This window comes from Muscardinus avellanarius, assembly GCF_963383645.1.
Source record: "Muscardinus avellanarius genome assembly, chromosome: 10".
NCBI lineage: Eukaryota > Metazoa > Chordata > Mammalia > Rodentia > Gliridae > Muscardinus > Muscardinus avellanarius.
In genome coordinates, this window is record NC_137796.1 from 102,861,200 (window position 1) to 102,883,109 (window position 21,910).

The window sequence follows — 21,910 nt, forward strand, 5'->3', positions numbered from 1 at the left end:
CCTGTGCAGCAGGAGGAATTCTTCCCTGGGCTTGACTTGAACAGCAGGGCCGGCACCTTGGAGATGGGTGCAGACAAGCACGCCGCACAAGCCAGCAACCTCATGCCTAGGCACATAGCCTAGAGAAGCAGAGGCTCCGATGGACCCAAGGATGCTCGCTGCAACACTAACAAGGACTGTCCACTGCCTGATGCCCAGCAGAGGGACTAAACAAATGCAATACTAGACGGCCCTGCGGTAGGGAGAGCACCAGTCAGTGCAGCAGTTAAAGTTAGTGGATTACCTCTATGAGTGCACCACAATGAATCTCACTATAACGTACAATTATAATAGGTCAAAAAGTAACACAAATAAAAAATTAAAAGTAATGAGAAGTAAAGTTAATAAAACAGAATGCCACATGTCTAAATAAATACATTTCAAAAGTTTTTCAATAAGTTTTCAAAAAATTGGCCAAGTGTTCCAGGAGGACACCCGCTACAACTCCCTTTATGTCAGGTCCTAAAACAGGCAAAACTACTCCAGGGCTCCAGGAAGGAGGGTGGGGGGGGATATACAAGGATGATAGCGTTTATGGGAAGCAGTAAAAACAAAAGTCATAATCGAGTGTAAGAAAAGCATAGAACCCTGGGCCGAAGGACACAGCACAACTCCACAGCGCTCCCTCTGGGAAGGAGGGACAGGAGAATTCGGCTGTATTTATGCTGTTTAATTTCCAAACATCAGCATTGAGTCTGGATGGTGATATGTTCTTATTCATTACATTTTTCTGTGTTCTGGGAGCACATCAGAAACATTTCATGTTTTTATTTTGTAGAAGCCTAGACTCAGATATAACAAACTGTGAGCAGCTGTTAACTTGGTGATGGGGGCATGAGCACTTGTCATCTTAGTCTATGAATTAATGTTTTTCCTTCTTTAAGGATATCATCACTTTGTGGCTCCTCTGGGAAACTCTTGTGCTGACTATTAAAATAGAACACGTGTGTGCCCTAGGACCAGAAACTCTACTCCTAAGTACAGACCTATGGAAATCAGAGCTCAGCTCCAAGGGAAGACATAAACAACAGTGTTAAACACAGCATGATGTGGATTGGGCCGAACCAGGTGCTGCCCAAACATTCAATGGCGATGACAGGCAGGATGGGTATTCACACAGTGGGCTCTTGCACGCCACGGCCCGAGCTGCAGTTGCCACTTGCAACCAACAGCCTGGATGAATCTCACCAATGAGAGCAGGGGACCAGACTTAAGGGAGCATGTGACCCCTTGACGTCAGGTCCTGAAGCAGACAACCTGCTCCAGGACATCAGAAACCAGGGCAGCGTTTCCCAGTAGAATTTAGCTGGGAATCTGTCCAGACCTGGGGGGATTTTGGTAGAACAGTGGGAGGGACTATGGGGAGGAGGTAGGAAGGGGAAAAGGCAGGAGTCAGTTCAGAAATCCTATGATGCTTGAGAAGCTGTCAACACTAACTTCAATATTATGAAATGGGGAAGAGGGAGCGGGCGGGGTCTAGAGGGAATCGGACGGCGCTGTGACCATGGACAAGCCTGTCACACGTGCGAAACCTCAAAGTGATGTGAGGTCACGGTGCACCAATAAAAGTACGTTAAAACAACAACAACAACAACCTGATGTATTTGGTATTTTTTAAGAAAAGAAAAGAAATCAGGGCAGTGCCCCCTGTGGAGAGAGCCTGACAAGAAGGGACGCCTGGAGACCGGTGGTCAACGTCTTGGCCTAGTGCTGTTTGTGGGGTGGTCACCGGGTGAAAATCCACGAGACTGCACCTTAACAGGGGAGGCATGTTATACTTATGTTCTTAAAACATAAGAACAAAACCCGCCACGATAACCACAGGCAGAGGGCGAGGAAAGAATAGAGAGAAGGGCCAAGTGTGCGCCGGCCTGAGGGACCACACGTTTTGTAATTATGGAAACCAAACTGGAGAGGCCTCCCCGCAGACCAGCTTACAGAGCTAGGATTTGAGGGCTCCGTGTTGGGCACTGGGTTGCGCCATCTGGTTGTGTCTCCACCAGAACTGGTGCTGTTGTGCGCTCGCCCCACGTGACGGCCGGGCATGGGTCATCTTTGGGCTGGGTCACCCTTGGGCTGGGTGACTTGTCCCAGGTCACTTGGCCAGGACCAGGGTCTGAATCAAGGCCATGATGCTCTGTAGCCAAAATGCCTAGTCGGTGGATTGCGAGGTTTCTAGAGATTCACATGGTTTCAGAGTGATGCTACAGAGAGGAACAGAAGAGTCCTGACTCCAGACTCTGGTCCCCAGAAGGGTGGCATCGGGGGAATCACTAAGATGACAGCAAGCTGAGGAAAGGGAATATGCTGGGCGGCATGCTAAGGATGAACCAAGACCGCAGCACACAGTCCTCCAATATTAATGGGAGCACTGGAGGGGAGGTAGCAATTATTCTCAATTACTCAAGAAGAGAGTAAGAGCTGAGAAGTACTCTTCTACACTGCGATTTTAATCAGTTGTCCAAAATTATGAGGAACAGAAGCAGATGCAACGCAGGTTAAGTATATTCAGAAGGCCTTCAGAGCTGGAGGGAGAGATTAAATAATGATATACAAGTGATCTCACAGCCCCAGAAATATTGTGGACAACATTCGATGCCCAGCAGAGAGTTGAGTGTCTTATAATTCATGTCGATGACAAAACCAAGGGATATGACAGGGAAACACGGCTCTCGAGCTCAGCCTGAGATGAGCGGAGTGGGGGAAATGGCCAATTTGGGGCAGTTAATTGGGAAGGCTGGACCCCGAGGTGTCGATGAGTCCTCCTGGTCACCAGGCAGAGCTAATGCCAAGGCTGCTGAGCCTCTGCAGACACGACCACGTGGACACCCAGTGGGCAGGTCAGGCATGGGAGGAAGAGGCACGACTCTATGAGCAATTACCCTGACAAGTGCGGGCCACAGAAGGGCAGGGGACCGGAGGAACGGGGAGCTGGTGATCAAACAAAACTGGTGCCGCACACCGCATTCTACACAGCCCCGCTCACCCGCTCATCAAGCATGGCTCACTCTGCATCTGTCAGGCCCTGGGCTCTGACAGATCTCAATAAGAAGACTCGCGAGGCCGGGCTGCCCTCCCACGGGGTATCTGGGGGAGGGAGAACTCTGATGTCAGGAAGCTGGGACGGAGTCTGAGAAAGGAACCTGGCGGAGGGATGGAGCACATTTTGAGTTCAGGGAAGGCTTCCTGGAGGAAGTGAAGGGAGATGTGCAAAGTCGGTGACACACGGGGATCAGAAGGGTCCCCTTGAATTCAACCTCCCCATGGGCTACATGTAGAAAACAGAGGGACGGACAGTGGCAAATCCATTCTGAGTTGCTGGCTCTGGGTTATTTCCTTGTAAACGACTGCAAATTTTTTATTGGATTTTAATTTGGTATTATAGAAAAGTCTTCCCAAGAAACCCCTGCTTATTAAATACATATACATATCCACATTCCAAGTCTGAGCTCATCGAGGTCTCTCCTGAGATGGTTTTTCCTGGCAAGATGACTTTAGCAACTGCTCTCCTGGAAAATATCTTAAGAGGCTTTCACTGTATTAAAGAGCAACACAAATGTGTGATGTATAATGAGCCCAATTTCTCTCTTCTTCTTGCTTAATACACTAAGTACCAGGACTATTTACACAGCGGTTGGCAGAGTGTCAAATGAGGCAGTAGCCGGAGTTGATGGCTTCATTCTGCCGGCGCCTTCTTTCTCTCTGGGAAGCCTGCAGTCTGGGGAGAGCTGTACCTCCACTCCACCGGTGTGGGGTGGGGGCCAGGGGTTCCTGCATAACCTCAGGATGGTCTTCACATGAGGGAGTTTCTGGAAGAATCCCCGAGGTTCCACAGCTCCAAACAGAGACCAGTAGTAGCTGCTTTGTTACCAGCTCCCAACCTGGGTGTGGGTTTAAGGGGCTTCTCCACCAGTAGGCAGAGAAGTGCTGTAGCCGAGGCTGGCTGGATTCCTGGCACCAGCACTTACACTCCTGGGCCTTGGGCAGAGTGCTTCTCCCCCCAATCCTCAGTTTCCCGTTTATAAGACATCTTATATGGAGCTTGGAAATCACTGCATGATGAGAAAGCAAATATTTGCCCTGTGTGCAAGACAGACCTGGCCGGCTAGGGCTGCTCCACCAGGGAGAACAGGAGCATGGGCTCTGGAAGGACCACCTGGATCAGGCTCAGCCACCGCAGGAAGTCCTGCCCCCCAGGAATGAGAGGCACCCGTGTGCCTGCTCGCTCCTCTCACCGTGGAACCCCACGCTGCCTTATCTACCCAAGCGCAGCGCTTGCAGTGTGCCAGACCCCGTTAAAAGCACTTTGCAGATGTCACCACCTTTGATCTTCACAACAGCAATGCTAGAAGTGCCATGACTATTCCTGGTGTAGAAGGGGAAACAGAGGCACGAGGCTATCAGCAAGAAAAGCAATAGGTGTGCTTGCGCGCTCTCTCTCTCTCTCTCTCCTCTCTCTCTCTCTCTCTCTCTCTCTCTCTCTCTCTCTCTCTCTCTCTCTCTCTCTCATTGTGGTACTAGGGATTGAGATGAGACCAGGGATACTCTACCTCTGAGCTATACTCCCAGCCTTTAAATTTTTTTGTTTTGAAACAGGGTCTTTGTTTGCTTGCTTGTTTTAAGATAGGTTGCTCAGAGTGTCAGTAAGTTAGTTGCCAAGGCTGACCGTGAACCTGCGCTCCTCCTGTCTCGGCCTCCCCAGTACTGGATGACAGGCGTGCACCCCCACGCCCAGGTCTCGGTGTCTCTTACAGCCTCTCAGTTTCCAGGCTGGCAAAGTCCTGCTGAGTGAGTCCAGGCATCAGGGGATGAATGACTGACCACGTGCTTAGGACTCTCAGGAAAGTTTATATAAGCCTAAGAACAAACCATGCGGTGGAACACCCAGCTCCAGCAGCAGCGCCTAGAGGAGTGAGCAGGCAGGAGAGGGGCGACCTGCGCCCGCCTTGCCTATTGCCGGGCTCCACAGCACACGTTCACATACACGCCAGCCAGCTCACCTGCCTGGGGCGCGCTGCAGCAACTGCTCTGTGAGATCGCAGAGGTGGAGGGCCGGGGTGCTGTAGACTGTGCCAGGGCCAGACATCAGCCTTGACCCTGCCAAGCAAGGTGGCCTGAGGCAAGTCACTTCACCTCCCCCTGCCTCGGTTTCCCCATCTGAAAGTTGGTAGGGATAACAGCAATAGCTGTACCCAGGCTGGGCAAGAGAGGTACCCAGTGGGCAGAATGACGCTGCTCCCCAAAGATGCCCCCTCCAATCCTGGGAGCCTGTGGGTATGTGACCTTCATGTGCTGAATTAGGGACCCTGAGGTGGGAGATTACACTGCAGTAACTAGGCGGGCCCAGCCCAAGGGCACTCCTGAGATGCAGAAAGCCTCTGCCCCTGTGGTCAAGGCAGATGTGACCACGCGGGAATGGCTGGAGACCGGGAAAGGGCCCTAGCCATGGACATAGGAGATCCCGAGAGGCTGGAGAAGAAGAAGGAAGTGATCCCCCTCCCGGAATTCCCACAAGAAATTCAACACCGTGTTTTTAACGTGGTGAGCCCCTGCAGGACCTCGTGGTGGTGTGTTATTTTAAGGCGCTGGTCTGCGCTGTTTGCTTTGGCAGCTGCAGGAAGCGGATGCGGGATGGATGGAAGGAGGCAGCCTAGGGTGATTATGCTTTCTGGCTTGATCCCTCTTGTATGCTTCGTAGTTGAGGAGCCCTGTTGGCCGTCCCAGCGGCCCCCAGTCTCCCCAGGCTGCAGTGAGCCCCATGCTCAGCTGGGGAAGCTGCTGAAAACTGAGTCACCTGCACATCTCCCTTCAAGACTCCAACTTCTGGAGGACAGAGGCTCAACCTTAAGTCAGCTTGGAGCCACTGCACCCAGCTCTGGACAAAGTCACCATGGTACACATTACTGGCCCGGGCCCACGCCTGCCTCCTGGATGACTGTGTCCTAGGGCTTTGCAATGGCGCCTCCTGGGAGCTGCAGAGAACTTTCCATGGCTCCATGCATGCCAGTCGTGTCCCCGCCACGCAAAGGCAGTATGTGTTTTTAATGAGGATTTTAATGCGTAATTTCTCCAACAAGTTGAATTATCTGTGGCTCCGGGGAAAGCGATTTGCCTTGCCTTGATGCCAAATGAACTTTCAGAGACCGAATCTATTACCCGAGGAAGGAAGGGCAGCCTCTGGATTCTCATTTGCTCACTGAGTGCTAATGGAGGCTTTGAGTAACAGCATCAAAAATGAGGCCTCTGCCCGCACCCTCACGCGGCAGAGCCCTCCTTGGACAGCGAGTTTGTGGGTCGACCCCGCAGACGCTTCGAGAGCCACCTCTCCTGGCTCCAAAAGCTTGCTTGGCCTCTTGCCCATCCTGGAAAATAATTCATAACGCAGCCGAGAGCAGAATGAGAGCAGCCTCCTCGGTCACCTTGGAACTTTTTCTACGCACTTCTGGAATGTAAATTTTTGGAATTTGCAAGAGATTTGTAAGTGAGGAAGAGAAAGCAGGGGAAAGGTTTCCATTTCATTTCTGTTCACTGGCTCATTGTTTTGGCCATGAGAGTGTCCGAATGTCATGTCCTCATCCAGGAGTGGGCACAGGGCAGGGAGCAGAATAGACCCAGGCGCTGTGTCATGGTCCCCACACCAATGCAGAGAGACAGACAGCATAAGGAATGTACAAAGAAGTCATGTCTTTTTTTTTTTTTCAGTATTGGAAATTGAACTCAGGAGCATTCTACCACTAAGCTACACCCCCAGCCACTATAATATTTATCTTGAGACAAGGGCTCTCTAAGTTGCCTAGGCTGGCCTCGAACCTGTGATTCTCTTGTCTCGGCCTCCCAAGTACTGGGATTACAGGTGTGCACCACTGCCTAACTCAAAGGAGTCATTTCAACTAATGGTTTGTGCTGGGAAGAAAATGAAGGCAGAGACATGGGCTGAGGTACCTGAAGGCCACATGTGCACTGACGTGTCAGGAAAGTCCTTGCTCTGAAGCAGAACTCTGAGTTAAGGCCTAATGAACTGAAGACGTCATCTCTGCCAAGGTCTGGGGAAGGCAGGAAGAATGGCCCCAGGACGTCCACTTCCTAATCCCCGGCCCCTCACGCGGTCAAAGGGACTTAGCGGCTATGGCTAGGTTCAGGATCTTGAGATGGGAGACTGTCTTAGATCACCTGGATGGGTTTACTGTGATCACAAGAAGGAGGGCTGAATCAGAGAGGCAGAAATGACAGACTCAGAGTGAGAAGGCAGCCATCTCTGGAGACAGAAGAGGGCCAGGACCACGAATGCAGAACAGCAAGGGGAACATTCTCCCAGGGCTTTCTGAAGGAACCTGACCTGCTGAGTTTGGGATTTTAGCCCCATCAGGCTGATTTTGGACCTCTGACCTCAGGGACTGTAGAATAATATATCTATGTTATTTTAGGCCCCTGTGTTTATGGTAACTTGTTAGAGCAGCAATAGGAAGCTAATACATAGTGTAAGACATGTCACATCTGTGTCTTCTCTGTCAGTTCTGTGTGATAATGGCCTTCTTTTAGTGAGATGCAGACAGCCAAGTTCACTGAAGTGGTGCCAGTGTAAAGCTTTAAGCAAATGAGAATATCACATGGTGACAATGTGCTAGTTAGGCAGAATTCTGTTTTAAGACATTCCGTATAAGTCTAAAATTTGCACAAGCCCATAAATCATTAGGTTAAATCAGTATACCGCTTTCCCCTTCTCTTTACAAAAGGATTATTCTACTCCTTGCTATGAACAAGTGTAGAATTTCTAAGTCCTCCATATATCTGGGACCAACACCACAGTTCTCTAGCAGAAAAATGAAGGACAGATTTATTCTGGGCCTGAGATAAACCTGCTCTAAAACTGTTCAAATTAAAATCCAGCCTCCCTTGAGGTAATCAAATCTCTAATGTTTGAACATGGGAATATATGCCCACATAAACACATCCATCAATAACCGTAGTGATCCTTATGAAATTCCCATGGGTTACAGAAACTTGCTCTGCTTTTCTGACAAAGGTTCAGGGAACCCTGGTAAGATGCCTCCTGGAGAGAGAAGCTAAACAACTCTCCTCACCAGCAACCAGCCACGCGCTTCATCAATGGGATGGAATAGTGGTTTTCATCTCGCCTTGGATATTAGCCTGCAGTCTAGTGGTTACAGTTAGAAGTAGAATATCCCCAGAGGAGCTCATGGATTAACGTTCAGAGGTGATATAATTAAGTCATGAGACTTGCAATAGATTTACTGGGTGGTAACTTAGGGAGATGGGGTGTGGCTAGAGGTTGGCACCTGGGGGAGTGGCCTTAGAAATAGGTTTATGTCTTTAAATCTCCTTGCTTACCCTCTCTGTTATTTCTGGCTTCCATGATGAGGGAGCAAAGCCTGGCTCTTCCCCTTTCTCTGCTTTCTGCCACCATCCCCTGAACTCCACAGATCCAGTCTGACATGAACTGAACTTCTGAAATCTCCAAATACTGTGAGCAAATAAATCTTCCTTCCTCTAAGTTGCGTGTGGTCAGGCTTATTGGGTCATAGCAGTGAGAATGCTGACCAAGCCAGAAATCTCAATGGGATAGGACACTGGTTCTTACATTGCCTCACCTGTCAGAGTCACCCAGCAAGATGATTAATAGACTGCTGTGTCTCAGCCTCCAGAGCTGGGAAGTCGGCATGTCAGGGGCGAGCCCAAGAATACGCATTTCTAGCTGGAGTCGGTAATAAGCACTAATCCAGCAGGTGCAAACTCCTGAGTTCTATCCCCAGACCACAATAAATAAGTAAATAAATAAATAAATAAATAAATAAATATGCATGTCTACCAAGCTCCCAGATGGATACTGCTAGGTGGGGCCACACTTTGAGACCTACTCTGGTAGAGGGATCAGGCTCAGTACAATCCTCTTTCTTTCCTGAGATGGATCTGAATTCTACCCAGCTGTTGAATATACTGAAAGTGCTGAAGTGCCTCTAGTCCACCTCTACCTGATGCTGAGCTGGGCTTCTCCAGCCCTGCTGCACAACAGAATCATCTAGAGAGCCACTAAACTCCTCCATGCTCAGGCCAAACCCTAGAGCACGTGAACATCCATGGGGATGGGAGGCCATCCTCAGGGCTTTTAAAGTCCCCCAGTGATCCCAAGTGGACCCCGGGGGAGGATGCTTCCATATGTGAACAGGAAGGGTGGCAAGGCCATCTGGCTGGATCAGACATGGGACAGACTCCACGCCAGGCTCCCACCCGGTGTGTCTTCAGTCCTGCCCGGCCCCTAACACAATGACAACAGCGTCCAATGAACATCTGTGGAACAAATGACTACCCATCAACCAGCAGGCTGGGGAGGGGGCGCCTCTCTCAGGCCACCTGAGTGAATACTCAGAAACCAATGTCATCCTAAGTCAACGCCCTCTGTGACAGGAATGAAATAAAAGATAATAATAATAATAATAATAATAATAATAATAATAATAAAATCCACTCAGAAAGTTCTGCTTCACATCGTGCATCTAAATGAAGACCACAGCAGCTATGAATGAAAACTAGAAGGTCATTTTGGATCCAGAACCAGAAAACTACAACCTGTAAGCCAAACCCAGCTGCCACCTATTCTTAAAAATAAAGTGTTGAGGCCCACAGCCAGGCCTCTGTGCATCCACACGACACATTCACACCACCAAAATGGCCTCATCTGCAAGGCCAAGAAGATTTTCCTTTGGCCCTTTGCAGAAAAGATTTGCCAGCTCTTGTCCTGGAAAAACAGGAGGAAACACACTAATGAGAATAACAGTCACTATCTGTGAGTGGTGGGATCAGGGGTCACTATTTTCCTTTTTTAAATTTTTTCTTATTTCAGTGAACTTCTCTTTAAAGATCACATATTTGTAAACACATTGAAGAAAATAAAAAGCAAGATCTGCCTCGAGGCAGCCACGGTGTACAGGCTCTGTGGGTGACAGTACCTTGTTCCCGATGGCCTTTTTGGGCGGGAAGTTGTACGCCCTCACTTGCGGGTATTTGTTCTGTAACTTGTGGTGCAAGCTCCGGAACTCCGTATACCTCCGGTATACATTCCACTCGTCGTCTTTTATCCGGATGTAGACCTGCCAAGACAAGAAAAAGAAGATGGTAACCTTTTCTCAAGACTCTCAGTGCACAGGGGTAGGGTTTCAGCTTGTACCCCACGCTTGAGCGCAAGCTCTGCTTGAGCGGGGCCACATCTGTCCCACTCACCTCTGGCCCTCACCGCTGGGCGCCAGGTGCCAGCGCAGAGCAGGGGCTCAGGAGTGGTACCTAGCTACCGAGCAAGCAGGCACACAACACCAGCCAGGCAAGGAGTTCGTGCTGGGTATCGTTTACTCTACATTAGCAGAGACCAGCAGCCCAACTAGCAGCAGGGACACAGTTTCGTGCCGTTACAAGGTACTGCTGTGCTAATGGTTGCTGAAGAGAGGCTGTGCCCCACCTCTCTGGCCACTTGCTTCCTCGTCTGTCTGGTGGAGCCCAGGGCAGCTCCTGCCCAAGGCAGTAGGGAGGGTGTGCAGATGTAGGAGCCAGGCAGCCATGCCTGGGAGCACACAGGCTACCACAGGGACAAGGCGGCCTTTGATTTGAGATCTGCCCAACAGATGAGGCAGAAGGTGGCACCCAGATGGGGCAAGCACAACTGGGACTGAAATTTCTTTAGTGAGGCTGTGACTCTCAAGAGGATACTCTTGGGTACGGGACGTGAGGCCTCTTTCATCAGCTTTGTACCGGCCTTAGCACCTTCCAGGCATGCACGGCAACTGCATCACGAGGAAACGTGGAGGAAGGGGGGAGATCGATGCGCTTTTGAAATTACATGAACAGCCCAGGGAGTAAAAAGCCCAATGATAAATGGCTACTGCAATTTACAATCAGGGGATGTCAATACACAGCATAACAGCCTCTTTAGCCATAAAAACAGGCATTCCCGGTGTGAGTGATAAACTACCCATAATCCCCAAGTGTAGATATTACATCCTTGAACTTTGGTCAGGGTCTCTCCCCACATTCCTGTGAACAGGAGGAAGGAAAACTTATCCCAAAGAATTTCAGTTATTTGATAGATGTTTCCAGTAGCATTAGATGGAGAAACAGACGGCCTATCTAGTTTGTAGATGCCCCCAAGCTAAGAGGAACAGTGAATGTACCAGACGGCAGATGTCGAGTGGTCTTACTGGCTTGAGAGATTGGTCTAATTCAAAGCGATAAAATTCAAAAAGATGAATGTCAGGTCCTTAGAAGATGAAAGGATACGGCACCACAGTGGCCTGTGGAACAGACAGAAGGGTTTCAGTAAATTTAAGCTAAGTGAAGAATGCAGGAGGAGCACCAGAAAAGCCCATGTAATCGTAGGACTTATTAAAAGATCTATGGTGACTCCCAGAACACTGGAGTGGATAGATCTGCTTCATTCTAAATTGACATGGCCAACTTAATTTGGGTTTGGTTGCAATCTGTTGAAAAAGAAACAAGTATGTTCAGAAAGGCCCAATGTCTTGCTGCTCAAAGCATGGCCAGCACGTTGTGGGAAGATGCCAGGGCCGTAACGGCTTGGGCTCCACCCCAGATATACTGGCTCAGAATCTGCCTTTCGATAAGAACCCCAAGTGGTTCATCCAGACTTTATAAAGTGTGAGAAACATTAGGCCTTAAAAGATCGTCAGAAGTAATTAAAGAAGCTGGGTGTGGTGGTGCATATCTATAATTTCAGTACTTGGGAGGCTGAGACAGGAAGATCATAGGTTTGAGTCCTGCCTCAGTAACTTAGTGAAACCCTGTTTCAAAATAAAAAGGGCTGGAGATGGAGCTCAGAGGTAGAATGCACTTGGGTTCAATCTCTAGTACTAAAAACTTAAATAAAAAGAAATAATCAAAGGATAATCAGAAGAAAGATGGAGGCTCTGGGGAAAGACGTTCCTGGGGAGGGGGAGGAAGTCAAGGTACCTAGTTGCTAGAAAGGCTGTGAAGAAGCAGAGACCAGCATCCGGCATGTGCGTCCCAGTGGTTTAGGAAATAGACCATGGCAGGTAGAAATGAGAGGAAGACCAATTTCAGGAGAAAACAAGTTATTACCGGTCATGTTGCCCAAAGAGAAAAAGGTATGTCTTCAAAGGTTTTTTTCTTTTTTCTTTTTTGGTGCTGGGTATCCAAGCAGTGGTAGGTGATGACTGACGGGATCACTATCACAAATATGCAGATATTTGCTTTATAAGCGGTAAGTACATATTAGACCCCTAAAGCACCTGTGCAGGCTTGTCTGGTCATGGAGACCTGGGCTTTCAGCTGTCATGATCTCCACAGACGGAGTGGCTTGGGATAAATCAGTCAGCAAAGAACCCACCAGAGCGCTCCAGCGACCTTAACAGAGCTCTTGTGGACAGCAAGGGCCATTTACCCACCAATACTCATTTCCTCTAATATTCTTGGAGATGGCAATGCATTGAACCACAAAATAAAACAAAACAAAAGCAAAAAGTGACTGATGAGATAAGAGCAAAATCACCAATGATTAGATTAGTTCCTCAAGTTTCTAAACAAAAGAGAAATATTCATCTCTAATTTGTTCAGGCTGTTTTTTACATAAGTCTTTGTATGAGCAATTCTGATCTGATACATCTTAGAGAGACCATCTCTGCTGGGGTATATTTTGACCCAATCCAAACACCCCCTAGAAAGTGAAAGGTCCAATCTCTTTTCTGATCATCATGTATACTAATTGTCTGGATCGGCATAAGCAAGCTGTGGCTGGGTCCTGGGCCAAATGCAGCCACGTCCATTTCTTTACCTATTGCCTCTGTCCGCTTTTGCAATATGATGCAGAGCCCAGCAGCTCCAACAGAGACCACACAGCCTACGGCACTCATAGTACTTCTGACTCTTTATAAAAAGTCTGCTGGCCCTAGTCTAGCTATTTAGGAAGTCCTTGTTATTTTCCCACAAGTATATCCCAGATTCGGTGGAAAAGGGCGGTCCTTTCCAAAGCTTTCCAGCCACTGGGTGAGCGGCACCACCCAACGAAGGCTCAGCGTGCTGAAGAGTGGGCTACTCAGGAAACCCTGATGTGAATACAGGCACAGGGGTCAGGCAGGGAAGGCCTTTCTGGCCAGCACCTCCCAGCCGAGGTGGATGCAGACCATCCAGGTGTACAGCTGTGTGTGATGCTTGAAGCCTTGTGGCCACCACACAACCAGGTAAGATGGAAGGACCAAGGCCAAGATCTGAATCTCGGTTATCCCCACTGAACAGAATGTCACATCCAGATGTGACGCCCACATTGAAGGCACACACGTTTTTATTTTAACCAACTCTCAAGAAAATGCTGTGGGGGGTCCTAAAACATGAGCCTTGCTTTGTTAGTCTTTTACAGGGTCACAGAGAAAGTACTCTATAGGGGACTGAGGCGTGGGAGAGAGAGGGATGCTGTTGAGAACACCCCCTGCCTAGTTAAGAATGGCTGGCAGGGTGCAGTCTCCGAAGATAAATGGCTGTTGTAATTGGCAATCAGTGAACAGTCAATACCCATCTTCAAAATCTCTAACATCACAGTGAGAGGAGGGCTGTGTGAGGTGAGTGATGATTCTGACTCCCCGCTTTCCACAGCTTGCCTTCTAGAGCTAGCTGCTTTCGCCCAGAGCCCTTACATCTCCTCTGGGTCTCCCACAAAGGTGGGCACTTTGCCCATGTCCCTCGTCTCCCCTACACACAGCCACCTTGCATCTGTGCGTTGCTTTGTTTTAGGCCGATGACTCCCAAGTCCCTCTCTGTCATCTGGACCCACACTCGGGATCTGTCCTCTAAACCTGCTCCGCCTTCTCCAGTAAATGCTGCCCCGCACCAGTTCCCTAGGCTGTAAGTCCTCAGATCAACACTGATGGGTTCTGTTTCTTATCCTCTGCATTCAAAGCCCAACAACGGGGCCTTCCGGCACCACCTCTAGAGCCGCCCGAGAAGCCCACTCTGCCTGGCCCAACTCATCAGCCTCTCGTGCTTCCTCTGGCCTCCCTGCTGCCCCTTGCATCCGTGTCCACCTCCCCTGTGGGCTCCCTCCAGGCCTGCCCATGGAGGCACACTCGCGTCCACAGCCGGTTCTGAGGCGGGGTGGCTTCCGTGGGCTCCAAGGGCCCAGCACCATCTCCGGTGCCTTGTGTCCAGCTCCGCCCTTGCTCCAGCTAACCTGGACAGTGCGTATCACCTGCATTTCCTTAGGCGAGCTATAAAAGGTCCAGGCTGGAGCAACTGACTAGGGATGGCATCCCTTGGCTTGTCAGCTTCACCTAGATATCACCCTGATGTGGGGGAAAACAGCTATTCAGGAACGTGGGACTTCAGAGAGCTGGGGCTAGAACCCCAGAAACCCCACGTTCAACCCCAGAAACCCCGCTTTCAACCCCAGAAACCCCGCGTTCAACCCCAGAAACCCCACATTCAACCCCAGAAACCCTGTGTTCAACCCCAGAAACCCCGAGTTCAACTGCAGAAACCCCACATTCAACCCCAGAAACCATGCGTTCAAACCCAGAAACCCTGTGTTCAACCCTCCCTTTTATGAGTAAGAGGGCTGGCAGGCCAATATTCCCACCCCATGCCACGGTCTCCACCTTGAAACGGGAGCGGTGCCAAGCACAGGGCCCAGGGAGGAAGGACGTAGGTGGAGCCCGCTGGGCAGAGGGTCCTCGTGGCGGAGAGCGGGTGTCTTCATGACGTGGTCAGCAAGGGGCTCCACACATGCTGGTGAGTAAGGGTGGCCGCTCGGCAGCCGGACCCCACCACGAGCTGCGCACCCTCCCTCAGCACACGCCGGCCCTCTCCGGCTTCTGCTTCCTCCTTGGGGAACTGAAGACAAGAACACTCGCCTCCGCTGAGTGGGGAGACTACATGAATCCACACACACGGTGGGGCTTATGAACAAGGAAGATGTCGTGTCGGGGATCCGTAAACAATTAAAGATGGCCGCTGAGAAATTAGAGAGTTGGGCACTGCAAGTCCCTGCCTTGCTCATTGATTTTAACACTCATCAGTTTTCAGAATTCAGATCAGCTACCGTGAGACACCATGACATTCACACCTGCCTCAGAAATGGCGGTGGCATCTCCCCACCCCCGTCACGTGATGCCAGGCAACTCGCTTACCTCTGAGTCTCGGTTTGCTCACCTGTGAAATGGGGGTAGTGAAAATTAGGCTTGATGAACATTCCTCAAAATGCTGGTGCCATGTGCCAGCTGCTGCCACTGTGATTAGGATTATTATTGTTATTATTATTACTACGACTATTACTGTCGCTGCTACTACTACTATTATTACCATTTGGACTGGGATTTGAACCCAGGGGCATTCCACTGTGAGCTATACTCCCAGCCCTTTTTTTGTTTTTTGTTTTGAAACAGGGTCTTGCTAGGTTGCTGAGGCAGGAGTATTAGCCTCCTAAGTGCTGGGATTACAGGCATGTGCCACCATGCCCAGCTTATTTTTTTGTTTTTGTTCTTATTTGTTTATTTTTGAAACACGGTCTCACTCGGTGGCTGAGAGACTCACTATGTTGCTGAGGCTGACCTCAAACCTGCGATTCTCCTGTCTCAGGCTCCCAAGTGCTGAGATTCCAGATATGGACCACCACGCCCAGCCTGCCACTATCATTAATGTGATGGCCGTCCCCACCAGCCTTGCTGTCGTCATACCTGAAAAGCAGGGAATTCTGCAAACTTTAAGGAGCACTGATGGCAGGTCACACCTGTGACTTCAGGGTCTCTCTTACAGGATTCCTACTTCATAAAGAACCCGGATACAGACTTCTGATCATAAACTGAGGGCTCGGGACAAATTACGCTGTAGGTCACTCCGTTTTTAAAACAACAATATAAACTGCCATAACCCTCCCCTAAGAGCCCCAGAAATGTGAACCCCATAATACAGTCCTTCTCAAGTGCAGGACAGCAGCTGCACCCCTCCCAGCTGCCGCCGTCCTGGGAAGAGCTGGAGGCCACTGCACAAGGAGCAGGCGAGTCCCACGGAGGGACCTGGGCAAAGGTTTTCCTTTGCTGCTGATGTCTGGATGCGGAGTGAATCTTGAGTGCTGTGATTAACACTCAAAGACGAGATACAGCTCTGGGAGCGTAATCGGGGTGGAAGCCAGCTGCCAGATTGAAGTGGGCAAAGCAATGTCATTCCAGACCTTCAAGAGAACATGAATAACAACCAGGTGTGGTGATGCACACCTGTAATCCCAGTACTTGGGAGCCTGGGACAGGAGGATCACAGGTTCAAGACCAGCCTCGACAATGTAGTGAGGCTCTCAGCAACCTAGCAAGACCCTGTTTTAGAACAAAAATTTTAAAAAGGGCTGGAGGTGTAGCTTGGAGCTACGTAGAATGCCCCTGGATTCAATCCTCAGTATCACATAAAACAGCAACAATAATAAACAAACCTTCAATGCAAAAACCGCCATTTATTAAGCACCTACTATGTGCTGGGTATCACCCAGGCCCTCCCTATGCCTGTAATCTTATCCTCATGTCAGCCTGCAAGGCAACTGATAGGCACACCCCCTCTTCTGATAACATTGGCTCAGAGAGGCCCCGCGCGCCCCTGGCCGGGCAGGGGCAGAGATGGAGGCTTGGAACCTCAGCACCTGCTGCGGTGACCAGTGATCCCATCACAGCGGCCCGGCCACATTCCTCTGAGGCCCAAGTGCCCTCGCCTGCCCATCGAGTGACCTCAGAATGGCCCCCTAGGCACCAAAACCTCCACCTCACCCACTCCAGGGCGCACCTCTCCCTTCCGATGGAATCTAATGCTGTAGAAATCGCCCCTAGTCCCCTGACAGTCCATCCTGGTCCACAACGCTTTGGGCCGAACTGGGGAAACTTGCCTGCTAATTAAATCGCCCTTGAATTACACGTGGCCAGTCTGAGGTTTACTCCCCTGAAGAACTGAAAGAGCCGGTGCTCAGAACCGTTAAGGTCCTTTTATTATTTTTTTTTATTCTGTTTCCCTTAAAGGGCTCCCCGTTCCGAATTAAATTTGACTGGCCCCAATTCCATCTGCCTGAGCCATAAAGATAATAATTCCTCGGAGGGATAACAAAAGTCAACCTCTCCTGACACAGCCAAGTTCCCTTTTAAAACAAGCAATAAAAAGCCACTTCAAGTCTAATCTCCTTGAGTCAGCAAAAGAAAAAGAAAGCAGGAGGGGGTATCCCTCTCTTCTCCACTGTAAGAGGAAGTTTTTATCTTGAGAGGTCTTCCTCGAGAGATTACCCAGGTGAGGCCCATGTTTGCACACGGAGGTGAAGGGGAGTGTGGAGGGGGAGGAGAACCTCCATCCCTCCACAAGACCCCAGAGGAAATATTCAGATAGTCAGGGCCCCAGGGAAATGCTTCTGTTGAGACGATTAAGAACATCTGTGGCACAGCTCCACGGATGCCTCTGTGCGCTTCGCCTGTCCATACCGGGCACGGGCAGACTGCGCGCGGGCCGAGCGCTCTCCGTGTTTATCTCACCTATGTCGAACGTCACGTACGCGGGCTCGTCTCACGCATGCTCCGCTGCGCCTGCCTCCTTCCCTCAGCGTTGTGCTTGGGAGGCACTTCTGTGTGGTTGCACACGGTGCTCACTTGCTCTTACCACGGCTGCATAGTATTCCACGGTAAATCTGCCGCAACTGTCTACTGGTCCTGCCGGGGTGGACACTTCGGCTACTGCCAGTGGGGCGCTTACGGATAGGGCCACTATGGGTAGTCATGCGCATGGTCTGCGCACTCATTTCTTTTGGGATCACGGACCTAGATGTGAAAGGTGAAATGCTACACTACTAAACGAAAACATGGCGGACTACCGCCATGGCCTTGGGGTGGGCAAGGACTCCCACACGGGGAACAAGGGACGCGAAGCAACCTCCAGGGGCCTGGCAGCCGTGTTCATCCATCCTGAATTAAAAAAAAAAAAAAACCTGAGCTCCTGGAGCTCAGGTATCTAATGGAGACCTTGCCTGGGGCCAGAGGCAGGGCCCTGCTGACCTGACGTGCTGGTAGGGAAGAGGACTGTGAGGGAGGATGGACTGGCCTCCAGAAGACGGGGACCGAATTCCAGCACCACCTCTGCTAGCCAGGTGACCCTGGGCGAGTCAATTCTCCTCTTCAAGCCTCAACTCTCCATCTGGAAAATGAAGCCATGCTGGTAGCTACGCCCGAGAGGGAGGAGAACCAAGTGATTAGGTGCTGTGGGGGGGCACCCGGCACACCTATCAACACATCTAACAATTCCAAAGCAAAATGAATCAACACACACACACGCACGCACGCACGGTGAGTTAAAGGGAAGTAGGGGAGATTTAAAACCTTGCTTTATGCAGAGGTGGTGGCACATGCCTGTAATCTCAGTACTTGGGAGGCTGAGACAGAAGGATTACATGTTGGTGGCCAGCCTTATCAACTTAGTGAGAACCTCCCTGTTTCAAAATAAAGAATAAAATAGGATTGGGAATATTGCTCAGAGGTAGCAACATGCCTCTAGGGTTCAATCTCTAGTACCAAAATAAATTAAAAAATTAAGACAAAAAATAAAAGCTTGTTTTAAGTGGGCAGACGTCCCAGATCTGGTGTAAGGTCTGCCAAACACAGGCTCTTTTAGCCAAAAGCATGTGGCACTGCAGGAGGATGGTGCAGCCAGAGGGCATCCCGGCTCCCGCCCTCTCAGCAATCCTGCAGCTTCATCCCGCCCGCACACTGAGCCTCTCCACCTGTGGAATGAGGTCAAGGCCAGGCTCACTGGGTGGTGTGAGGTGTCACGGCTCGCCTACGCCTGGCAGGCAGCAAGCCGTGGCAGCTGTTAATATCGCCACCCCTGACACCTTCGTCCTCCGCCGCTTTTGTGTACATGAACTTCCCTATTACAGAATTAGGGGTAATTATAGGATGTGCAATCACAAAATTAAAGCAGGTAATTACCATGCTGAATTAATTGTCAAACGCGAGGCAGGCAAAGAAACACAAACATGAAGCCCAGTTGTGCGCCGGGCAGTGGAGCAGCCCCTCTGCCTGCGCAGAGCGTGACAAGAACAGCAGGGTTCAGTATGTGACCTTCTCCCGGGGCTTCCAAGAGCGAGAATGAAATACAGGCAGCGCTACTCGGCTTCAGGCTCTCAGGGAGCCGCGTGCTACTCTGCACAGGCCGTGGGTCACCGAGGATTTATACGGCCCTGTTCACATGAGCACTTGGGGGCCTGGACCAGAGCACTCTCTGAGGAGCGGGACATGGTAGGAGGTGCTTGCTGGATGCTGTAAACCGCCGTAAGGATCAGGCTCCATAGGGAGACCCATCGCCCCGAGTGCGGCCAGGACTCACAGATAAGTGCTCGCTTGCACCCTGCTGGTTTGGAGCCAGAACATCGGGATTCCCCGCTGCTGCCCGCATGGCACCTCCCTTTCCGTTCCCCACTGCCTCATCCAAAGTCCTACACCATGGACTAAAGCGCTTCTTCTGGCCTGGGGTCACAGTCAAGAGTGAGGACTATTAAGGGTGACTTTCTTGGTCTTATAGGTGCTGATGCATTTAGTACTATCTTTTCTGTGTCGGACATTTTACATACAAATTTGTCAAAGGCCCTGTGATTTTATGGGCCTTAAAATGGTCTCATGGAGCAATGAAGCATCGTGCCCAACATGGCCTGGGGAGGGAGCAGGGACTAGAACAGGCCTTGAGCTGACGCTGCACCCAGCCCAGGTTGCACCCTTCCCGCCAAGCCCTGGCAAGTCGCTAGAAGGCCAACCTCCTTCCTGAGGGCCGACAGATGCAGACAGCCTGATGACACCACGATAACAAAGAATCTCTTCACCACGGCTCTCGGTTCCTAATTCATTTTGCTTCTTTAATAGCCAGAGAGTGAAATGATTTGTGTTTTGGTTCGTGGCCCATGTTAATGTATCCCAGCACTACTTTTCTTTTAATGAAATGGCTTCATGTGTTATTAACTATAAGTGTCCTCGGTGCTAGAACAAAATGCCTGACTTACTGCAGGACCATGTTGATGGAGTGATATTATTGCAGCCGAATGCTGAGAAGAAGATGAAGAACTTAGCTAAAGAAAAATGGCATTTCAGTTCACTGGGTTATGCCAATGAGGCAGGCGCGCGACAGTCGAGCTATTTACTAAGAACTGCTGGCTCGATCCCGATCCCGATCCCACGCGCCCTTTACTGAAGGCTACTGAGCGAGGGTTTAAGCGTGGATGGACCGCGCTGCTCTACCTGGAACGGCCATGATCCAACCACCTGTGTGGCTGGGGAGCAGATGCTTATCTAGGGGAGAGAACCGCAGGGCAGAGCTCCGTCCACTGCCCTCGGTCCACTTCTGCTGCCCCTGGGCTCCAACACCAATCTCGATGCTTCCCAAAGTGTCATGCCCAGCAGTGCCCCAAGGCCAAGAGCCCCACCTGACTGCTGGTGTTTTACAGTTTTTCCGAGGTGACCTGATTTGGACACTGGGTTGGGGGGTATGTGTTCCTTGGAGACCCTACTTAGGTCTCTGTCCCCCTTCATGCACTCCTCCCAAGGTCACTACCAGATGGCCTGTTCTACACTGAGCTCAGGGGAGCGCCCTGTGGATAGCATGGAAAACGATGCCTCCCCTGGTCTCTGCCCTCCTGGAGTCTGGTCAGCCAGGGAAGACCTCCAAGCTGATGTAAGTAACCACGCACATGGCACGTGGACACAATTTTGAGAGGAGAACAGAGCTGTAGCGGGGGAGGACGGCAGTTCCCTGAGCTATGCTAGTCCAACAAGTGGGGCAGGGTTAGCTGAGTAGCGATTTTTGATCTGGAACAAAAAGAAGACTAAAGAAGGAAGAGAGAGAAAACGCACAACGGAATATTACTGGGTCGTTACTCGGCCATAAGGGATTCGTGCCAACAGTGACCACACAGATGCTCCTGGAGGATGCTGTGCTACATGAAACCAGCCACAGAAGGACAAGTGCTGCATGCCCTCGCTTACACGTGGACTCTAAAATGTCCAGCTCACAGAAGGAGAGCACATGAGGGAGGGGCTGGGGCGGGGCAGGTGGTGTGAGGTGGGCGGCCTTGGTGGCAGAGTGCAAACTCTCTGTTATGAGGACGTTCTGGGAGCTGAGGTCTGGAGATTCAGCAATACCGTGCTGTTTACTCGATATTTGATATAAGAGAACAGATTCTAAGAGTCCTCCACGCCCTCCCAGCACACACACATGCAGAATGCTAACTGTGGGCAGCTGCAGATGTGTTATTTCAGTTGTGGGAATCACTATACAATGTATACATTTGTCAAAACTTCATATTAGATGCTTTAGAATATACACAAGTTTTACTGAGCAACTGAATATTTTTATTTGCAGTACTGGGGATCAAACCCGGGGGTGCTTTCCCTCTGAGTTACACCCCCCAGCCCTATTTTATTCTGAAACAGGTTCTCAGCAAGTTGCTGAGGCTCTCGTGTTGTTTCTGAGGCTGGTCTTGAACTTGAGATCCTCCTATCTCAGCCTCCCAAGTACTAGGATTGCAGGGGTGTGACACTGTGTCTGGCTTAAATATTTTTAAATTAAAATAAAAGAGATTATGGGGGTTCTAGCCTGGCCTTGGCAGTGGAAGGGTACGTGGGGCCCAGGTCTGGCTGCCAAAACTGGGCTCATAATGCAGAGCAGAGAAAGTGCCATGCTCCAACCCACTGCCTGAGTCAGAGTGCCCACTGCTGCCAGTGGGCAGTCGTGCCAGGGGCCTGGCATCATGGCGAGGAGCGATGACCGAGGCCACAGAACCTCTCCAAGGGCAGGGCCCTGGGGCCATCTGAGACGATGCCTGGGGATCGTGAAAATACCT

At 50.5% G+C, this 21,910-nt stretch overlaps 1 protein-coding gene across 2 annotated transcripts in view; it reads right to left on the reverse strand.

The window, feature by feature from the left end:
* SNX29 (sorting nexin 29) overlaps nucleotides 1–21,910 on the reverse strand; it is a gene marked incomplete at its 3' end in the record, with an annotated part of 442,960 nt that overhangs the window by 38,131 nt on the left and 382,919 nt on the right. For both annotated transcript variants that reach the window (XM_080703361.1, XM_080703360.1), the window contains exon 18: nucleotides 10,005–10,145. In XM_080703361.1, the coding sequence (XP_080559487.1) occupies nucleotides 10,005–10,145 (141 nt within the window). The remainder of the gene's footprint in view (nucleotides 1–10,004; nucleotides 10,146–21,910) is intronic.